At 43.3% G+C, this 17117-nt stretch overlaps 1 protein-coding gene across 3 annotated transcripts in view; it reads right to left on the minus strand.

The window, feature by feature from the left end:
• Positions 1–17033, minus strand: part of CCDC57 (coiled-coil domain containing 57) — a 65051-nt gene extending 48018 nt beyond the window's left edge. Inside the window, exon 1 of one of the 3 annotated variants that reach the window (XM_080993664.1) lies at positions 16979–17033. In XM_080993664.1, coding sequence (XP_080849790.1) covers positions 16979–17018 — 40 coding nt within the window. In that variant the 5' untranslated portion in view covers positions 17019–17033. Of the gene's footprint in view, positions 1–4050; positions 4225–16978 lie in introns of those variants that run through there. The other 2 variants (XM_080993665.1, XM_080993666.1) reach the window with 2 other exon arrangements.
• Positions 17034–17117: the final 84 nt, after the last annotated feature.

Genomic DNA, 17117 nt, shown 5'->3' on the forward strand with positions numbered 1-17117 from the left:
ATCATCATCCAGCGTCTCTTCTTCCTGGTCTCGGATCGTGTCAGTCCTTACTGTCCATTCCATCTAGTCCATCAACCTGGAAGCCTTATGTCCGAGGCCCTTAAGTCTCTTCCATGTCCCTTCTGCAGTTCTTCTTCTTCTTGTTTATACTTGCCCTTTTCCTTGTCTTTTGTTGGTCTCTCTTAATTTCTTTCCTTTCTCATTGAGGAGTAGGTCTCTGGGGGGTTCCAACCCAAAATTGTCTCCATCTCCCTTCATCCAGCCCGCCCATTCCCCACAGTCCCATTCCCCACAGTCCTCGATATAATCCAAAAAGTATTTAATGTCATATTTCAAGGTCTCTCCAAAGTTAGGAATCTCCTCATCTCCAAACTCCCCCTGGCCCACTTCAACTTCACTCTTCAATGACAGCGGTTTATGCTCCTGTAGGGCCTCGGGTCTCTTCATTTGTATTATTTGAGGTGCAACCGCATCTTCCTTCATTGTCATCTGCACTTGCCCATTCAGTAGAGAATCATAGGTTGGTCCCTGGATGATTTCTGTATCAATGTTCCCTGTTTGTCCACAGTTATTAACCACAACAGTCAAATCCATTTTCTCATTCATCAAGTCCATCTTCTCGTGCATCTGTTCCAGCAAGGCATTTGTTTTGCATAAAGCAAGCACCCAATCTTCCTCCCAGCTCATCTTTGGTCAAGGTCAGAAAAGATACTGCAGCAACAATTTAACAAGCTCCCTCTAGAGGAGACAATTTCTGTTTGTATCCATTTTTTTTAAAAGGCAAAGGAAAGTTACTTTCATTTTCCAGATATTTCAGATGTTTTTCAGATATTTTGTTTCTTTAAAATGCAAAAGGCAACATTAGAATCAACTTGTCTCTCTTCATTAGCTATCTGTCAAAGTATTCCATTCACAGTCAATGAACCTCTCCAACAGTTTCTGTCTCTGACACCCCGTTCCCAGGTGGAAACTTATCCTTCTTCACTCCCTCTCCTGCTAGGGTTAAACAGAGTCCCCCCCCCTTTTCTCCTGCTTCCAAGGGGGGTTTCAGTGATTCTAAATGAAGGAAATTTAGGCTTTTTGACAGCTTTCCCGGCTTTAGCTTACAAAATTTTTGCTTTAGTCTATATACAAAAAGCGGAAGGCGGACTTCCTGTTTTGCACCTTCCCACTTCGATACCAAATTAAGCAATTTCTTGATCCAATTTTCCGTTTCTACTCACGGGTACTTGTTTTAAGTCCAATTGTCCACAGGAAAAAGTCAGCGCTCTCTGGCAATGGCTGTGCGGCTTCACTCCGTGAAAGTAGCAGTCAGTTCGCAGCACCGCGCTTCTCACCCCACTTCGCTCCGGAGCCCCTAAATGGGATTCCCCGCAAGTAGGGGGGCGCTTCTGGTGCCCTGCCGAACCCCATGTTCCCAGGCTTCCTCTGCCTGGGATTTCTAGTGGGTCCCCACCTTCACCGCGGCGGGAAGACCCAGTTTCCACGGAGCCCATTCCTCCAGTCGGAGGAACTCCGCCATTCACCAATGGCGCTGACCCGGAAGTCGGATTTATTTGTTTCAGTTGTTGTAGTAGTAGATTTGCGTTGTACATAACTTCAATAAAATTATTATTTTTTTTTTTAAAAAGTGTCATTATGACTTCCAAAAGGTGACAAAAGGCATCCCAAATAGAGGAACAGGGGAACCAACCTGTGTTTTAAAGGACAGCTGGCAACCCTCTTCCTTTCCCGGTTCTGAGCCTGATTTTTCCCTCCCCCCCCCCCCCATTTTTGATGAATTTGAACCCGGAACATGTTGTGACAGAAAAGAAAGACAGAAAATGCCATTGTGGAGACCCAAGCCCCCTCCAAAACCTGACAGTCCTCCACCGGCTCCTGCAGCACCTGCCATATGACAAAAACTTCCAAGAAGACCAATAAAAGATCCTATTGTAACAAAGGAAGAACTTTGGGAAATTGGGGGGGGGGGGGATTGACGTTTTATTTGAGATTGAGACAATGGAAAACATGGTAAGGAAAGTGCCTCCGAAAGAATCATCAGTCCCACCTCCAGAGGAAAAAAAGGAGAAGAAAAAAGAGGACCCCACAGTGTGGGAAAGATTTTCCAGACCCAAGAGGAGGTCTCCTTCAAAAGAAGTGGGGGGAGGGGGGTAACGCACAGAATAAAGCAGCTCCCACAAGATAATTATACAAAGTTTATTTCCATCGGGTGGGGGGGTGATTTTAAAAATTAAGGCAACACTGACACCATCTACTGCTCCTTCCCTTCCTGGAATAGAAATCATACTTTGCTAGCTGAGGCTCTTTTCTTCTTAAAGAGCTTTGTGTTCAGAGTAAATTTACTATCGCATCTTTTTTGTATGCTAAACTTGTAAACAATATATAAAGAAGGAACTAGTTCTAAGAGCATTCATCTATTACTATTTTAAGAAGTTGGCATTGTTACAAAGCTGAAAAAGGGCAAACTGGCCTACGTAGCACCGATTAGGCTAAAATATTCCAACCAGTCCTGATCACAAGGACCATACAAAATTAATCCCATTTGTCTTAATGGAAGAAATGGGCAGAGCATTCCTATACTCATACTATGTTGGGGAGGGAAGAGAAGCACCACCACTGTGCTGGTGGAAACAGTTGTGTATCCAATGTGTGTTTACCATGGAAGGAGAAGGTGAAAAACAGAAACTACAAAAAACACACAAAAAACCAGCAGGTACATTGCATGTCCCTGGAAACACCACCACAGCCCACCAAACCAGGAAGCACACCAGTGACAATGGCCACATGTCAAAAAGAGGGACCCGCCCCACGCGGGCCAAGACTGAGCGATGGCAGCAGTCACTTCACCATACCCCCTTCACACTAGAAATGGATAGAACTAGGTAGTGGCCACATACATAGGCAGTGGAGCCCTATGGTACTGTTTGTCAAAGTAGCAACTAATGCTCTCGTGCGACTGCTGGTTTGGCAAAACAGTTTCTCTCCCCACCCCCCCATCCCTCAATGAAAGGCGCACAAACACGCTGAAGCAACATGCAAGGGAAGCCTATGGTGCAATTTGCAAGACAGGCACAAACATGCTCCAGGCCCTTCCTATTTCAAATTCCCCCATGTGCAAAGTATCCTGTTCTGCCCTGCTACCTCCAGTTGCCAGAATGGAGCGCAAGGGTTGCATGCTTGTGTCTGGAGCCCTGAGGCAGAGAATACCCATTAAAGAGTTCAAGTCCAGACACAAAAATGTCGTGAGCATTAAATATGCATCATGCGAGACCAGAGAGATAAAAGACCCATGCCCTACACCCTACTATCTGTGTTATGGCCTCTTTCTGTGGGGGCTTAAATAATAGATTGGGTGCTAGTTTCTACCATACCCTATGCTCTGTCAAGAAGGCACAGTTGCCAGTGATGGGTGACCCTTTTTGTTGTTGTTGTTGTTGTTGTTAATGAAGTAAATGAGAGTGAAGTGTCTTTGATCAGGTCTGGGGCTGGTGTAGAGTTGTGCCATTTACAAGAGCATGGCCAGGGACTGCAGCATACAGTATAATGTACCCCTCACTTCATGCTACCCATGTCCCATGCATGACTTTGCCTCATTTTGTCATGCATACCCCCCCTTCCAGGGCCAGATTTAGGTTTGATGAGGCCCTAAGCTACTGAAGGTAATGGGGCCCTTTATATGTCCAGCTGCCCTTTGTCAACAACAAATTGTCACAGTTTTTTGTGTTGAATATATCCTATATGGTAATTTATGGACCTGATAGATATCTAAAGCCATTTGCACATAACAAAATATGTATTTTATCAAAGTAATTGTTGAACTGAAACACAATTAAAAAGAAGTATATTAGTTATTTTATATTTAGGTAATGTACATCCAGTTTTTTCCCCTTTACTTTTTGGGGGGGCCCCAAGAGAGTGGGGCTATAGCTTGTGTAGCTTATACGTAAATTCGGAACTGCCCCCTTCCCCTATGTCTGTGCTTCCTAGGGTGATGGGTTTTAGCAAACCACACAAACCGCCTAAAATCCCCCCCCCCCTTCTCCAAACCTGTATCTTATGCCTCACTAGACTGGCGATGAAAACACCCAGCCCACCCTTCTCGTACAACCACCCCTTTCCTTGCACGAACCCAGCAGGTTCCAAGAAACGGCTCAATCTCGGCAACGGCGAAGACCCCGTTTCCTTAGAAACCACAGCGGCTGGTGCGACGTGAAAATGCTTCCTTCCGGCAACCGGCGCTTCGGGCCGTAGGGACCGGCCTTCGCTCCTCTCCGGTCGCAGCCTGTTGAGTTCTCCGCGGAAGCAACAGGAACTTCCCCTAGTCCCGCAAGACACACAGCCGAGAGCCCACGCTTCCTATCCTACCCTTTCCAGCTTCCACCAGTGTTGAGATATCCCCACTGTCCCCTTCCTATAATGATCCCCAAGGGATGTTGGCGGCGCTGCCTTTCGTAGTTCTTCGCTCAGGCATGGCCAAACTTGGCCCTCCACCTCTTTTTTGGACTACAACTCCCATCACCCCTAGCTAACAGGACCAGTGGTCAGGGGTTGTGGGAATTGTAGTCCCAAAACAGCTGGAGGGTCAAGTTTGGCCACCGCAGCCTGCATTTCCTTTTCTGCCGAGGACCAGGCTCGAAAAGGCGCTGCTCAGGCAATTAGCAGTTGCGTGAATGGCTTTTAAAAAGCAAATAGCGGGGTTGAAGGCTTGGTGCAGGTCGGGACCCTCGCTTGCGTCCCCTACAGGGGCTTTAACATTACCTATACACTTCCTCCACATACAGTACTGCTGTCATGCTTTCATTGATCTATATATACATTTCTGCCTTCTATAAAAAAACAACAAAAAACACACACATTACAATGACGAAATATTAAGGGAACCAGGTCAAGCCAGTTCAGTTCTAAACGAGGATGCATTTGTTTTGGGTAAAGCAGTCACACCCCACACACAAACCCTGCCCCACGATTCTCATGCTCCCCCCCCCCCCCTTGTCTACGTGAAGCTTGGAGCAACACAGGAAGATGGATTTAAACACTCATCGTTTTCGTCAGCCCCAGTGACTTCCCTGACTGGAACAGCATGACTAGTTTCCCGTAATAAATGTTAACATGTTTAAACAGTGTGGAGAGTTTGACGGGCTGGGGAAAAAATATGTTCTCGTTCATTATTTTAATACAAGGGCAGAGAGTTAGGGGAGCTTTGGAGGGGAGGAAAGGAAAAATGTTTTCAGAAACATTTATTTGTTTTGCAAAGTCTTTGTATCCTGCCCTGCCCTAAATCATACAGATTTTGAAGGCAACAAACAAATATAAAATCATAATAAAACATAAAAAGAGCCCGCTGGATCAAGCTAATGACCCATCTAGTTCTCACAGTGGCCTGTGGGAAACTCACAAGCAGGACCTGAACACAGGAGTTCTCTATCTTCTTGCGGTTTCCAGCAACTGGTGTTCAGATGCATTTCTGCTTGTGATGGTAGAGACAGAGCATATCCATCATGGTAGCAGTCGAAATAAATAAAAAAATTGTCCAGTAGCACCTTAGAGACCAACTAAGTATGTTCTGGGTATAAGCTTTTGTGTGGTCTCTTAAAGTGCTACTGGAATTTATTTATTTTATTTCAACTGCGTCAGACCAACACAGCTACCTACCTGAATCTAGCATCATGGTAGCAGCCAGTGATAGACTTATGAATTGGGATTCTTTGGGGAAAGCCATTACTGTTTAAAGTGGTATGATACTGCTTTAAATGTGTAGTGCATATGGGGCCCTTACTGAAATATGCATAGAACTGCAGCATTAAATCACAATGCCACTAGCATATTTTATTCTTACTGGCTTTTTTAGCATTTGGGTTATTATATTGCTGTAATAATTTTTTCAAGGGCATTTTTTCAAAAGCTCTCACAGAGCTACAAATCAGTTATACTATACATCAGTCTCATAACCAAGAGACAGGAGAAACTGAGGACTAATTTTGGAATCTGCAATAAACTCTGGTTGATTTAACATTTCCCAGATGCCCACAGATATGTTGTTTGCTTAGCTGCTGCAGAAAAATATACATTTTAAAACATTATGAACACATTGAACAGTTCTTGGGTAATAGAAGTGTGATGTTTGGTCTTGTCTCTCACAGTTACCAAATTCCAGAACAACTAAAAAAACCAAAACACAGGCTATGTACACATTAGCATCTTAAAACACAGTGATCTGCATTTCAATTCACATTTGCACATTGTTGTACATACTGGAGAGCAGGCAGGCATGGCTTTATCCAATGCACTCTTACCTGTTTGGTTTCCCTGAGCCTGCAACTCCTATTCATGAAGCTGGCATCTGCGCATGCACAAGGGCTATCTGAAAAGTACACACTGCTGCTTGACATCAAAGTGAATGTGGATTATGTTTTCAAATCAGTTAGAAGCTAGTTTGAGGGAAACATATCAAGCAGCAGTATTTCTAAAGAAACTAGATATGGATTGTGGCTAACAACCTGGGTACGCGATTTCAAAAATCAGCGGTAGGAGGAATGCAGTGAAGCCAGAGTAAATGGTAATGTGTACACAGCCTCACTGTGAGGCATGGTGTGAACAATATATTATGCAAAAATATACAGAAATAATATTTGCCAATATGTTTCAGATCCCAGTGTGAAGTAGATCTTGGAACTGCAAGCTGTACTGGGCTACATTTTATGCAGACTGCCATTCATATTTTTACCGTTGTATCATTCTTCTCCCCTTCGTAGCCTTGTCGTGGCGAAGGGGCTTGAATAACTCCAAGAAGCTCTGAGCTATGCCATGCAGGGCTACCCAAGACGGACAGGTCATAGCCGAGAGTTTAGACTAAATGTGATCCACCTGGAGAAGGAACTGGCAAACCACCCCAGCATTTTGCCAAGAAAACATAACAAAGGAGAAGCTTTGAGAAGAAAGTGAGAGTTTCCTAGGCATGCTCTGGTTCATGGGGTCACGGAGAGTTGAACACGACTAAGACGACTAAGCAATAAAATCATTCTTCTAAGGCTACCCCAAGTTATGGAAAGGGTCTTGTAACATGAAATGCCTGTTTTGTTACCTGTTACTGTTACCTGAAATAAATAAATTAATACAATTTAAAACATGTTTGGAAACTACAGCTAATGCAAAATGTGGTGATCAATTTGTTAACTCAGCTAAATTCAAACTGCACACATTTTAGATCTGGAAGGCCATAATATGAAGTTTGGTGGGCATGCATGTCTTTGGTATGGGAAAGCTAAAATATATAAGAGCTTCATGAACCATGTTATTATGAGAAATCTGTATAGAGTCTGAGAGAAACATAAAAACTTGTTGGAAAGGAAAACACCCCATGGTTATTGCCAACAGAAGCAAATACAATTACAATTAATTACAATTAAGAGAATAAATATGAAGAGACAGTGAGCGACTTATAGGGATTTGTTAGATTTTTCAGGGAGTGAACCCAGATTAAAACCAATGGAAGAAGTAAGGGAACCAAATTACTGATTGGTTACAGTACCATCAACTATATGATATGTTCAGACTAGATAAGAAAAATGGCTTTTTGGACTAAGGCTCACAATCTGAAACAGAGTTATTGCTGAATAAGAAAAAAACAATTGTCCAAAATGTACAAATTATTATCGGAATGGGAAACAAAATATGAGCTGGTTAAAGCATCAATGACCCACTGGGTAATGGATATAGGGTACAGAACATAGAATATAGAATTAAACCTCTGGAATAATCTCTGGAAGAATAATTTGAAATTTACTGCATGCTACATGCTGAAAGAGAATTATATGAAATGATTCATAGATGGTAGGTATCTAACACTGAGTAGATTCGCTAAGATGTATAATGTGGAATCGATTTGTGTTGGAAATGTAAAGTAGAAGGAACCTTTTTCATATGTGGTGGACATGCAAAAAAATTAAAGAATATTGGGAAATGATATATGATGAGATGGGGGAAATGTTGAAAAGAACTTTCCCCAAACAACCCAGAGGCATTTCTGCTAGGAATTGTATAGGCAGAGGTTCCCAGGAGTCAGAAAATTTTGTTTATGTATGCAACAACACCTGCTCAGATTTTGTTAGCCAAAAGATGGAAGCCAAGAGAGGTTCCTAGTAAGGAGGATTGGTAACTTAAATGGTAGAATATGCAGAGTTAGCAGGTCTAACAAATGGAATAAGAGAACAAGAACAGGTATTTAAAGAGGAGTGGAAAATCTTGTTGAGTATATTGAAAATAATTGTATATAGTTAAAAATGCTGGCAGTATTAAAATAATTCAGAGGATGTAAGAAAGGTAAATTGAATTAAATGGGTACATTAAAATATGCAGGAATGTTGGATAAGACAAATGAACCTTGGAAGGAAAGGGAGGGAAGTCAATGAATGTTTGGTATAATAAAATATGTTTAATTTGCAAAACAAACGAACTGTTGGTCTTGACCTTTAAAACCTCAAATTACCTGGACCAAGGTAGCTAAAGAACTACTTCCTGTTGTGTGAACCTGCCTGTAAGTTGAGATCATCTTCAGACTCACTTTTCTGTAAGTTGCAGTACTATGTCGCATGAAGAAACCTGTTCCACAATAACTTGGAGCTGGACTAGTGTGGCCAGTGCCAGATTTATGTATAGGCTAAATAGGCTGAAGCCTAGGGCTTCTATATCTAGGGGGCCTCGCCAGCCCACACGCTCCCCAGCAGGCAGTCTCCCCTCTCCCAAAATTGCAAACCCAAGACTTCATGCGAGGGCCGGGCAACTCAGGCCTCTAAATCAAGGGGGCCTCGCCAGCCTGCCTGCTCCCCAGTGCCACAGTCTCCCCTCTCCCAAAATTGTAAACACAAGACTTCATGCAAGGGCAGGGCAACTGAGGCCCAGCAACTATTAAACTGAGGGCTAGCCAGTGGCGCCCAATTTGAAGCAGTGGGGCGCAACTTGATTTTATTTTTTTTGTAGGGCCCCAGTTCTCAGCCAAAGTCTGCAAAATCTTATAGATATAAATAAAATCCATCTAGATTGCCCTGGTGCAGGGGGCCCCTTAAGAGTGGCCCGCTGGGCCCAATTTGGCCCAATTGCTCCAATTGCCTTAAGGTAGGGTTACCAGATGTCCCCGGTCCCCAGGGACAGTCCCCGGATTCACCAATCTGTTGCCGGACAAAATCTGTCCCCGGAATGTCCCCAGATATTAATTAATGTTCCCGGATTTATGCCTGGGGACTTCCGGCAAGGCAACATGGGGGGCGCCATGGCAGCGAGCAGCACCAGAGGTCCCGGCCATGTCAAAGTTCCTGTGGCCTGCCCTTTTTCTGTTATGGGAGAGACAGGCACCCACCCACTGTATCTGTACTTTCCAGAAACAATTTAAGACATTTTTGTTTCAGCAAGTTTTACCAGGGAGACAAAAAGTTCTCTCCTTTGGTGTTCATTTTGCATTGTTCTTCAACTTATCTTCAGTTGTTTTTGCAGTTTTGAAAACTATTTTGAGCGGTTTTATGGTATGTTTGCAAACAACCTTAAAACATATGTTTAAGGTAATAATTATAATAATAATAATAATGTTATAATGGCATTAACTACCAATGAGAACATAAGTGAATCCAAATTGTATTTAATAGCATACAATCTCTATATTTATTATAGACAATTATTTCAATGCGATCATTTCTCTTTTCTCTGATCCCTAAATACCAGTGCTAAAATGAAGCCAATGTAAATCTAGGCCAGCCTCCATCATACAGTAAATGGGCATTTATTGCAAAGGTATAGAGAGATGCATTTATGCATTTATCAGGAATATGTTTGAGAATCCGGGAAGAGAGAAATAAACAAAAGTTACAGTCAAGCCATATTAGAACTGAAGAAGACTTCCTGTAGTTCTTTCTAGCTGATTTGCATGTGTCCAGTTGACTGAACTCAACCCGCCAGAACCAGATTAAGTAGGTCACTTTCAAACAGTGAGTCAACAAAAATATCTTCCCATGCACTGTGGAGTGCTGCATCTCTAGTGCTCTCACTGTACTACCATATCTGCCTTCCTGAGTGCACATATTCTTTCTGTTTCTGTCAATAACATAGCATGGACACAAGCTTTTCAGAAGATAATATTGCACTATAAATTCCAACAGAGTCGTGATGTGGAATGGAAAGGAATGGGGTATAGCTTTGAAACACAACAAATCTTAACCAGAACTAACAAGGATTTAAAAATGTGACTTTCTGTACAGCAGCTGAGCCAGATAACCAGATAGGAAGACAGATAGATCTGGTAGCCGGCTGGTTATTGGGCATTAAAACATGTCACAACTGGTAAAATTGGTACAGGCTAAGGAGCATAATTAAATTAGGATGAAGGCTTTCTCCTTCCCCCCTAGACCAACCTCTTAATGCTGTTCTGCTTGATCAATAACTGCAACCCACTTAGGAACGGCAAGCCAGCCTCACTAATTAGCCGAGGGCTGAGGTGACTCTGACATGCCTCCCTTGGCACCTCTTGGGCTGCTGAACTGTGTGGAGTCTGGGAATTGAAGTCAGTTCCAGGGGTTTGAGCCAAAATGAGGTTGCCTGATATGGGTATGAGGCGGGTGGTGATTATCTCTCCATTTCTCATCTCATTAAGGATTAGATAACTACACTAGTGGAAGGCTATTTAGATAGCAGTTAGATAAGACTTATTGCTGCAGAACCTTTGTTAATTAATAACACTGCATTCCTTTCTTCTTCCAGGAGCTCAAGCCTTGTTGTCTTGAAATTTCTTTGCTTGTATGAAAATAATCGTGTAACTGGAGGGAGGAACCAAAAAGGCATTTTGTCTGATTGCCTGCTAGGAAGCCGAATGTATCGTCCATCCATCCATCAATTTAAGAACTACGTGAAATAAGCACGAAGCAGATTTACTGCAAAAAATAAAAAAAGAGTACTTGCAGGGTAGTAATGATGACTCACACGCATGAGGTAATTTATGCTCTGACAGACTCAAACACATCCTTCTCACTTGCAACATGCAGCCACGGCTGAAAGGAAAGGTACTTTCCTATCCATTGTCCTAACTGTTAACTTCCTTCATTGTGGCAGTGGTTATGAAAAGTCTAAACAATTTTAATCAAGAACTTTCTCAAACCAGGAATCCCCAGTTGTTTTTATCTTGATGGGCGATCCTGAGCATGTCTACTCAGAACTAAGACTAATTAGACTCAATGGACCTTATTCCCAGGTAAGTCTGTCAATATGTACAGGATTTCAGTCTAACAGTACAACTCTATTCCCTTCACTTTTCTTTAAGCAACACAGAACTTTAAAATCATACACCATAAAACTTTTCCTCAGATGAAGGAAATGTTTATTATTAGCTAGGGGTTTCCCTTTCACCCTGTGTAGAACTGTAGCAAGTGTAGGCAGAGGAATCAATCGTGTTCATTGGTATTTTATTTCTCTTGGTGATTCTTATCTCTTAGTGTAGAGCAGGGATGCCTAAACTTTTTTCAAAGAGGGCCAGATTTGATGAACTGAACATGCGTTTACGATTTTACCCCAAACTTGTTGAGCTTTATTTTAGAATTAAAGTTGTTGAGCTTTTTTTTTGGATTGAAGTTGTTCAGTTTGTTTTAAGATTGAAGTTGTTCAGCCTTTTTTTTACGGTTTTACCCCAGGAAATAAACTGCCACAGGAGCCGGATTGAACCAACCGGTGGATTAGACCCCCAAAACAGATTTTGGACATGCCTGGTGTAGAGGAAGGATGGAGACTCCCCAGGCTCGACATATGTTGCTGGACAATAGCTCCCATAATTCCTTTCCATGGGGTATGCTGGCTGGGGTTGATGAGAGTTAGTCTGCCAACATCTGGAGGGTCAATTTTCCCACCCATATATGATCTTATTCTCTGGATTATCACTCAATAAAAAGCTGTTAATTGAATTGTCACAGACCTTGTGTATTTCATTGCGTTTGACCTCACTGTTTACTCCATGGTTTACATTTCTCTCTCCCTCCCCATTCTGATATGTAAATATACTTGTTAGTTAAAGATAACACTCCCTGCATCTAATGAACTGCAGTCTGCTTCATGAAAGCTTATTATGCCATAACAAATGTGTACATATTTAAGACTCTTTGTTGGTATTGCTGCAACAGACTTACACATCATTTAAAAGAAATTGTAGACAGCTATGTGTTCCGGAACAGGAAAAGAAGAACCCACAGTTGCTAGCGGAAGTTACAGAGAAACCTCAGTAAACGGTAGCTGCACCAGACTTGTAATGTTAATTGGGGTAGCACTCACTTAGAAAATAACATTTAAGAGGTCACAAAATGGCTTTGCTGTGCATGTTTCTAGTGGGGGTGGGGAGAGTAAAGGTGGAATTTTGTTTGGGCAGGGATGAATTTATGGAAACTATTGAGTAGGAGCTGTGATGCAGAACCACCTCTCCATGCAAGTAGTACAGTATGACTGATAGAAGGAACTGGTTGGGGCAAGAGGGTGGTATATTTTTTTTAATCAGTGGGGGTTGACTAGATAACCCTTGGGATCCCTTCCAACTCTACAATTCTATGATTTTAGGATTCTAATATTAGATGAATCTACACCAAGGGTGGGGAACTTTATTAGAAAGCAAAAGTAGCCACGTTGGCCTGTAAGAAAAACTACAAAGCCTACATTAGAGCAGTGCCTTTATTAAGACAACCAAAATGGCATGTAATACTGTGCAAGCTTTTGAGTTCTTTAAAACTCTCCATCAGGGGAGATAGTAAAGAAAGCGAGGGGAGGGACAGCGAGAAAAAGGGTTCTTGGATGTGGAAGCCATGGAATCTGGATTTAATCAAGAAGATGGGAGGAGGGAACGGACCATAACATTAGGTGCTGCTATGCAGGTTTCAGGCTGAGACCAGGACTGCTGGGATGAAAAAATGTACAGATGGTTGATCCCTTATACAGTGGTACTTCGGGTTAAGTACTTAATTTGTTCTGGAGGTCTGTTCTTAACCTGAAACTGTTCTTAACCTGAAGCACCACTTTAGCTAATGGGGCCTCCTGCTGCCGCCGTGCCACCAGAGCACGATTTCTGTTCTCATCCTGAAGCAAAGTTCTTAACCTGAAGCCCTATTTCTGGGTTAGTGGAGTCTGTAACCTGAAGCGTCTGCAACCTGAGGTACCACTGTATTATATCCAGTTGTTACCCAGATCTGTGTCCAAGAACACAGAAGTTCCTGCATGGGTGGAAAACAGAAAAAGAGAAACCAGACTGTTGTTACATTAACAAAGCTGGAAATTGTATGTGATGTACTATGTAAAAAAAATCTAAGAGTTATATCTGTTGCTCCACCCACTGGCAGAGGAAGGGGGGTGCGGCCTGAACTGGGGGTCATCCCTGAGGGGGGGTGACATTGCTGTCGCCCCCCTGGGATGCTTGCCACGGGCGCTGCCCCCACAGGCGCCTAGCCCCGCCCCTGGGTGCACAGTAAGTGCCCCGCTCCACCCACTTTCCCTCTAGCCCCACCCACCAGTGATGTGCAGAACCCAGAAATCTGGCCACAGGGGAGAGCGGCCCTTAGGCTGAAATGGTCTCCCTATCCCCATTTGTACCCATCTTAATAAAAGAGAATTACATATGTGTCATTAATGCACACATAATTACACAGTAATGAAAAAGTGCATATTCCTGCATTGGAAGGGGTTGGACAAGATGATCCTCAGGGTCCCCTCCAACTCTACAATTCTATGAGCTAAAGCTTGTATGTATGTATATATGTCTATATCACAGTTCAGACAGAAGTGTCATAAGATCCAGGGAAGTTCTTATCAGGCCTTAGAGCGGCCCACACAGCGCCACTTCTGACACCCTTCACCCACACGGGGCTGGGAAGCCATTCAGTAGGTTTCTTGGAACAAAGGAGCCATTTTTTTCCTTTGTCCTATTCAAGCTCGAAATGGTTAAGAACGGATATCTCAACAGAGCTACAGAAGCAGGTCGCACTTTTCACCATTTAATGTATGATGCTGCTGCTGCTGCTGCGGTATTGAATTCTGATGGAATTGACATTTTTAAAAGCAGATTGTGGATGCAGCCCCGGGGGTGAGGATCTGTTGAGGGGGATTTTGACTGAGATGTGATGATGCCCTTGGTTTTTTGGTGCACAATTTTTAAAGTGAGGTCTAAAAGTAGGGGAGTTCGCTGTGTGCCAGAAGCAGCGGAGGGAGAATGTGAACTAGCTGGACTGGCCAAGAGAAATGTCAGCAAAGCTCTGAGGGAGGAGAAAGGCATCCTGGTCTACTGTGCACACACAAGTGCCCTATTAAGAGATAAGCAGTGACAGGAGAGGAAAGCAAGCACTGCCATCCAAAATAGCCTTGGGTGACACAAGAGGGCAAAGGGACACAGTTCTGGAAGCTGGCAGAGGAACCTATGGTACTGGAACCTAGTAGAGAGATGAATGGACAGAGCCCTGGCCTGGAATTTAGTTCAAGGTGTGAAATTCAGGGTGGCATATGCATGTGATAAATGCATGCATGCAATAAGGGCGAAGAAGGAAAGCAAGCCATGAACAGCAAATCTATATGTAACTATAAAACACTCTGATTAACATACAAATGAGCTTAAAATCATTCAAATATGTATGTGACTGGCAAGTAAGAGAACTGTACTGTACAAGCAGGTATCTGACCTTGCATAGAGACTGGGGCATGCTTGCACTTGCTCACACACACCCTGAAGACACTAAAGATCAGGCAAATCAAGTTCCTCTATATCTTTCAGTCTGTGGTGCTCTTTGATCCGAGATGCTAACATTAATGAATCCAATAAAACTGTACCAAGTTTCAAAAAATTAGCCTGTCTCAGTTTGGTCCTCTGGCGACAGACACTTGATTTATCAATTTCTCCACCAGGGCAATATTCCATGCCTCATTACACTAGTCAGTCAGTGGAAGAAGCCTCTTGAATGTCTCCTGCATGTCCCTGTCTCTTGCTGCGAAAAAGTATGTCAAGTCTTTCAAGTGAGACTGCACTTGATGGTCTGCAGATATGCTCAGTGATGCCAGAGCTGCGAAAATGTAAATGCCTGTCCTAAAATCTTCCAAATTTCCCTTTCAATCAGTATGTTTGGTTTGGTTTGATATATGGTTATATTGATCAGTTACTGTTGTTGGATGAAGGCTGGTGAATTCTGCACTCCTTAAGCTTTTGCAAGTGAAATGGAATAGGGATAGTTCATTGGTACTTGATTTCAGACAAATAAGAAGCTGAAGGGAAGCTAAATGTAAGGAGAAGTATCCCTTTCCTGTGTGGGTGGTGTTCAAAAACTCCTTAATTCAAGGAAAGAGGAGCCCACTATGGAGTTACAGAGTAGGAGGGATAGGCCAAATAATGTAATTACGTTGTATATGTGTTGGCTCTGCAAATCACATTTGTTGGTCTAAAACTGCTAGGAAAGCTTTTCACTAGTCTTAAGAACATAAGAAGAGCTGCTGGATCAGTATCCTTTTCTCACAGTGGCCAACCAGATGTCTGTCGGAAACCCACAAGCAAGACCTGAGCACAACAACACTCTCCCTTCCTGCAGTTTCCAGCAACTGGTATTCAGAAGCATTACTGCCCTCCAACTATAGAGACCGAGCATAGCTATTATTACGGCTAGTAGTAATTGGCAGCCTTATCCTCCATTAACTCAGCTAATCCTCTTTTAAAGCCATCCATGTTAGTGGCCAGCATCACTGCCTCTTGTGGGAGCAAATTCTATAGTTTAAACTATGTGGTGTGTGAAGAAGTATTTTCATTTCTCTGCCCTGAATCCTGGGTCCTGGGTATATAATCCTAATTCCATACAGTTCTGGGTCGTCACACATTAATTGGGTAGCATCCTAGATAAACCTGAAATCCGCTCGGTTCTTGACCAAAAGCTGACTTGAGAACTTTGACTGTCTTACCTTAGGCAACCTGGTGATAGATAGCTAGGCATGACTCCCTTTAGTTTCTGGTTCTGAAACTGCCCCGGTGCTTGAGCTGTGTCTGGTCCTAGATCAAGAAGGTCCTACTATTCTCATTGTTACAATGAATTCCCTTAGCACTGCGCCTGACCAAGGTCCAGATTTCTCTGCTTCTTTTCTTTGCCTGCTCCATTTCTGGCTTGTAGTTAATAGTAGTAGTAGTAGTAATTTATTTGTACCCCATCCATCTGACTGGGCTGCCCCAGACAATCTGGGCGGCTTCCAGCATATATAACAACATAGTAAAACATCAAACCTTAAAAAGCTTCCCTATACAGGGCTGCTTTCAGATGTTTCCTAAACGTTATACCCTAAATCTTCAAATCCAGTTCTGTAAGTCAAGCTCATTCTGGCTGTGGTTTTGAACCAGTCTGGTGCCTATGGTTCTGTCCTGCCCCCTGACCTATGGTGCCTCTGGTTCTGGTGTAATACACTGTGTTTATACACCTCTCCACTTACTGTATCGCCATATCCGTGTCTATATGCACTGATTGAGCGTCAATTACTCAGTTTGGGGGGTGGGCACAGAAAGCGAGGTTTGCGACGGCACAAAACCAGCAGAGCACTTTGGCACTGGTTTGGAGTCAAACAGGATGAGGTTGGATTTTTGGCCCTTTACAGTGGTACCTCGGGTTACAGACGCTTCAGGTTACAGAATCTGCTAACCCAGAAATAGTACCTCGGGTTAAGAACTTTGCTTCAGGATGAGAACAGAAATTGTGCTCCGGTGGCGCGGCGGCAGCAGGAGGCCCCATTAGCTAAAGTGGTGCTTCAGGCTAAGAACAGTTTCAGGTTAAGAACTGATCTCCAGATGGAATTAAGTTCTTAACCCGAGGTACCACTGTACTTGTAAAGGGTGTTGGCCCTTTGCACAAAATGCGGGATTCGCAGCACAAAACTTTGGCGGGATCCAGAATTTCAGGGTCACACCTGATCCTGATCGCATTGCCCACCTATCAGCTCCCTGAGTTCCGACCCTGCTCCAGGGGGCAGACCCAGTTCTGTTTTTTCTCCATGTTGCCCCTAGCTCTTCTTGCTCACAGCTCCTCTTTCCGTCTCGCCTCGGCGGAGGAGTCGCGGCCCACGTGCTCCCACCGACCACGCTGCCGCTCGGC

This window comes from Podarcis pityusensis, assembly GCF_964106645.2.
Source record: "Podarcis pityusensis genome assembly, chromosome: 2".
Taxonomy (NCBI): Eukaryota; Metazoa; Chordata; class Lepidosauria; order Squamata; family Lacertidae; genus Podarcis; species Podarcis pityusensis.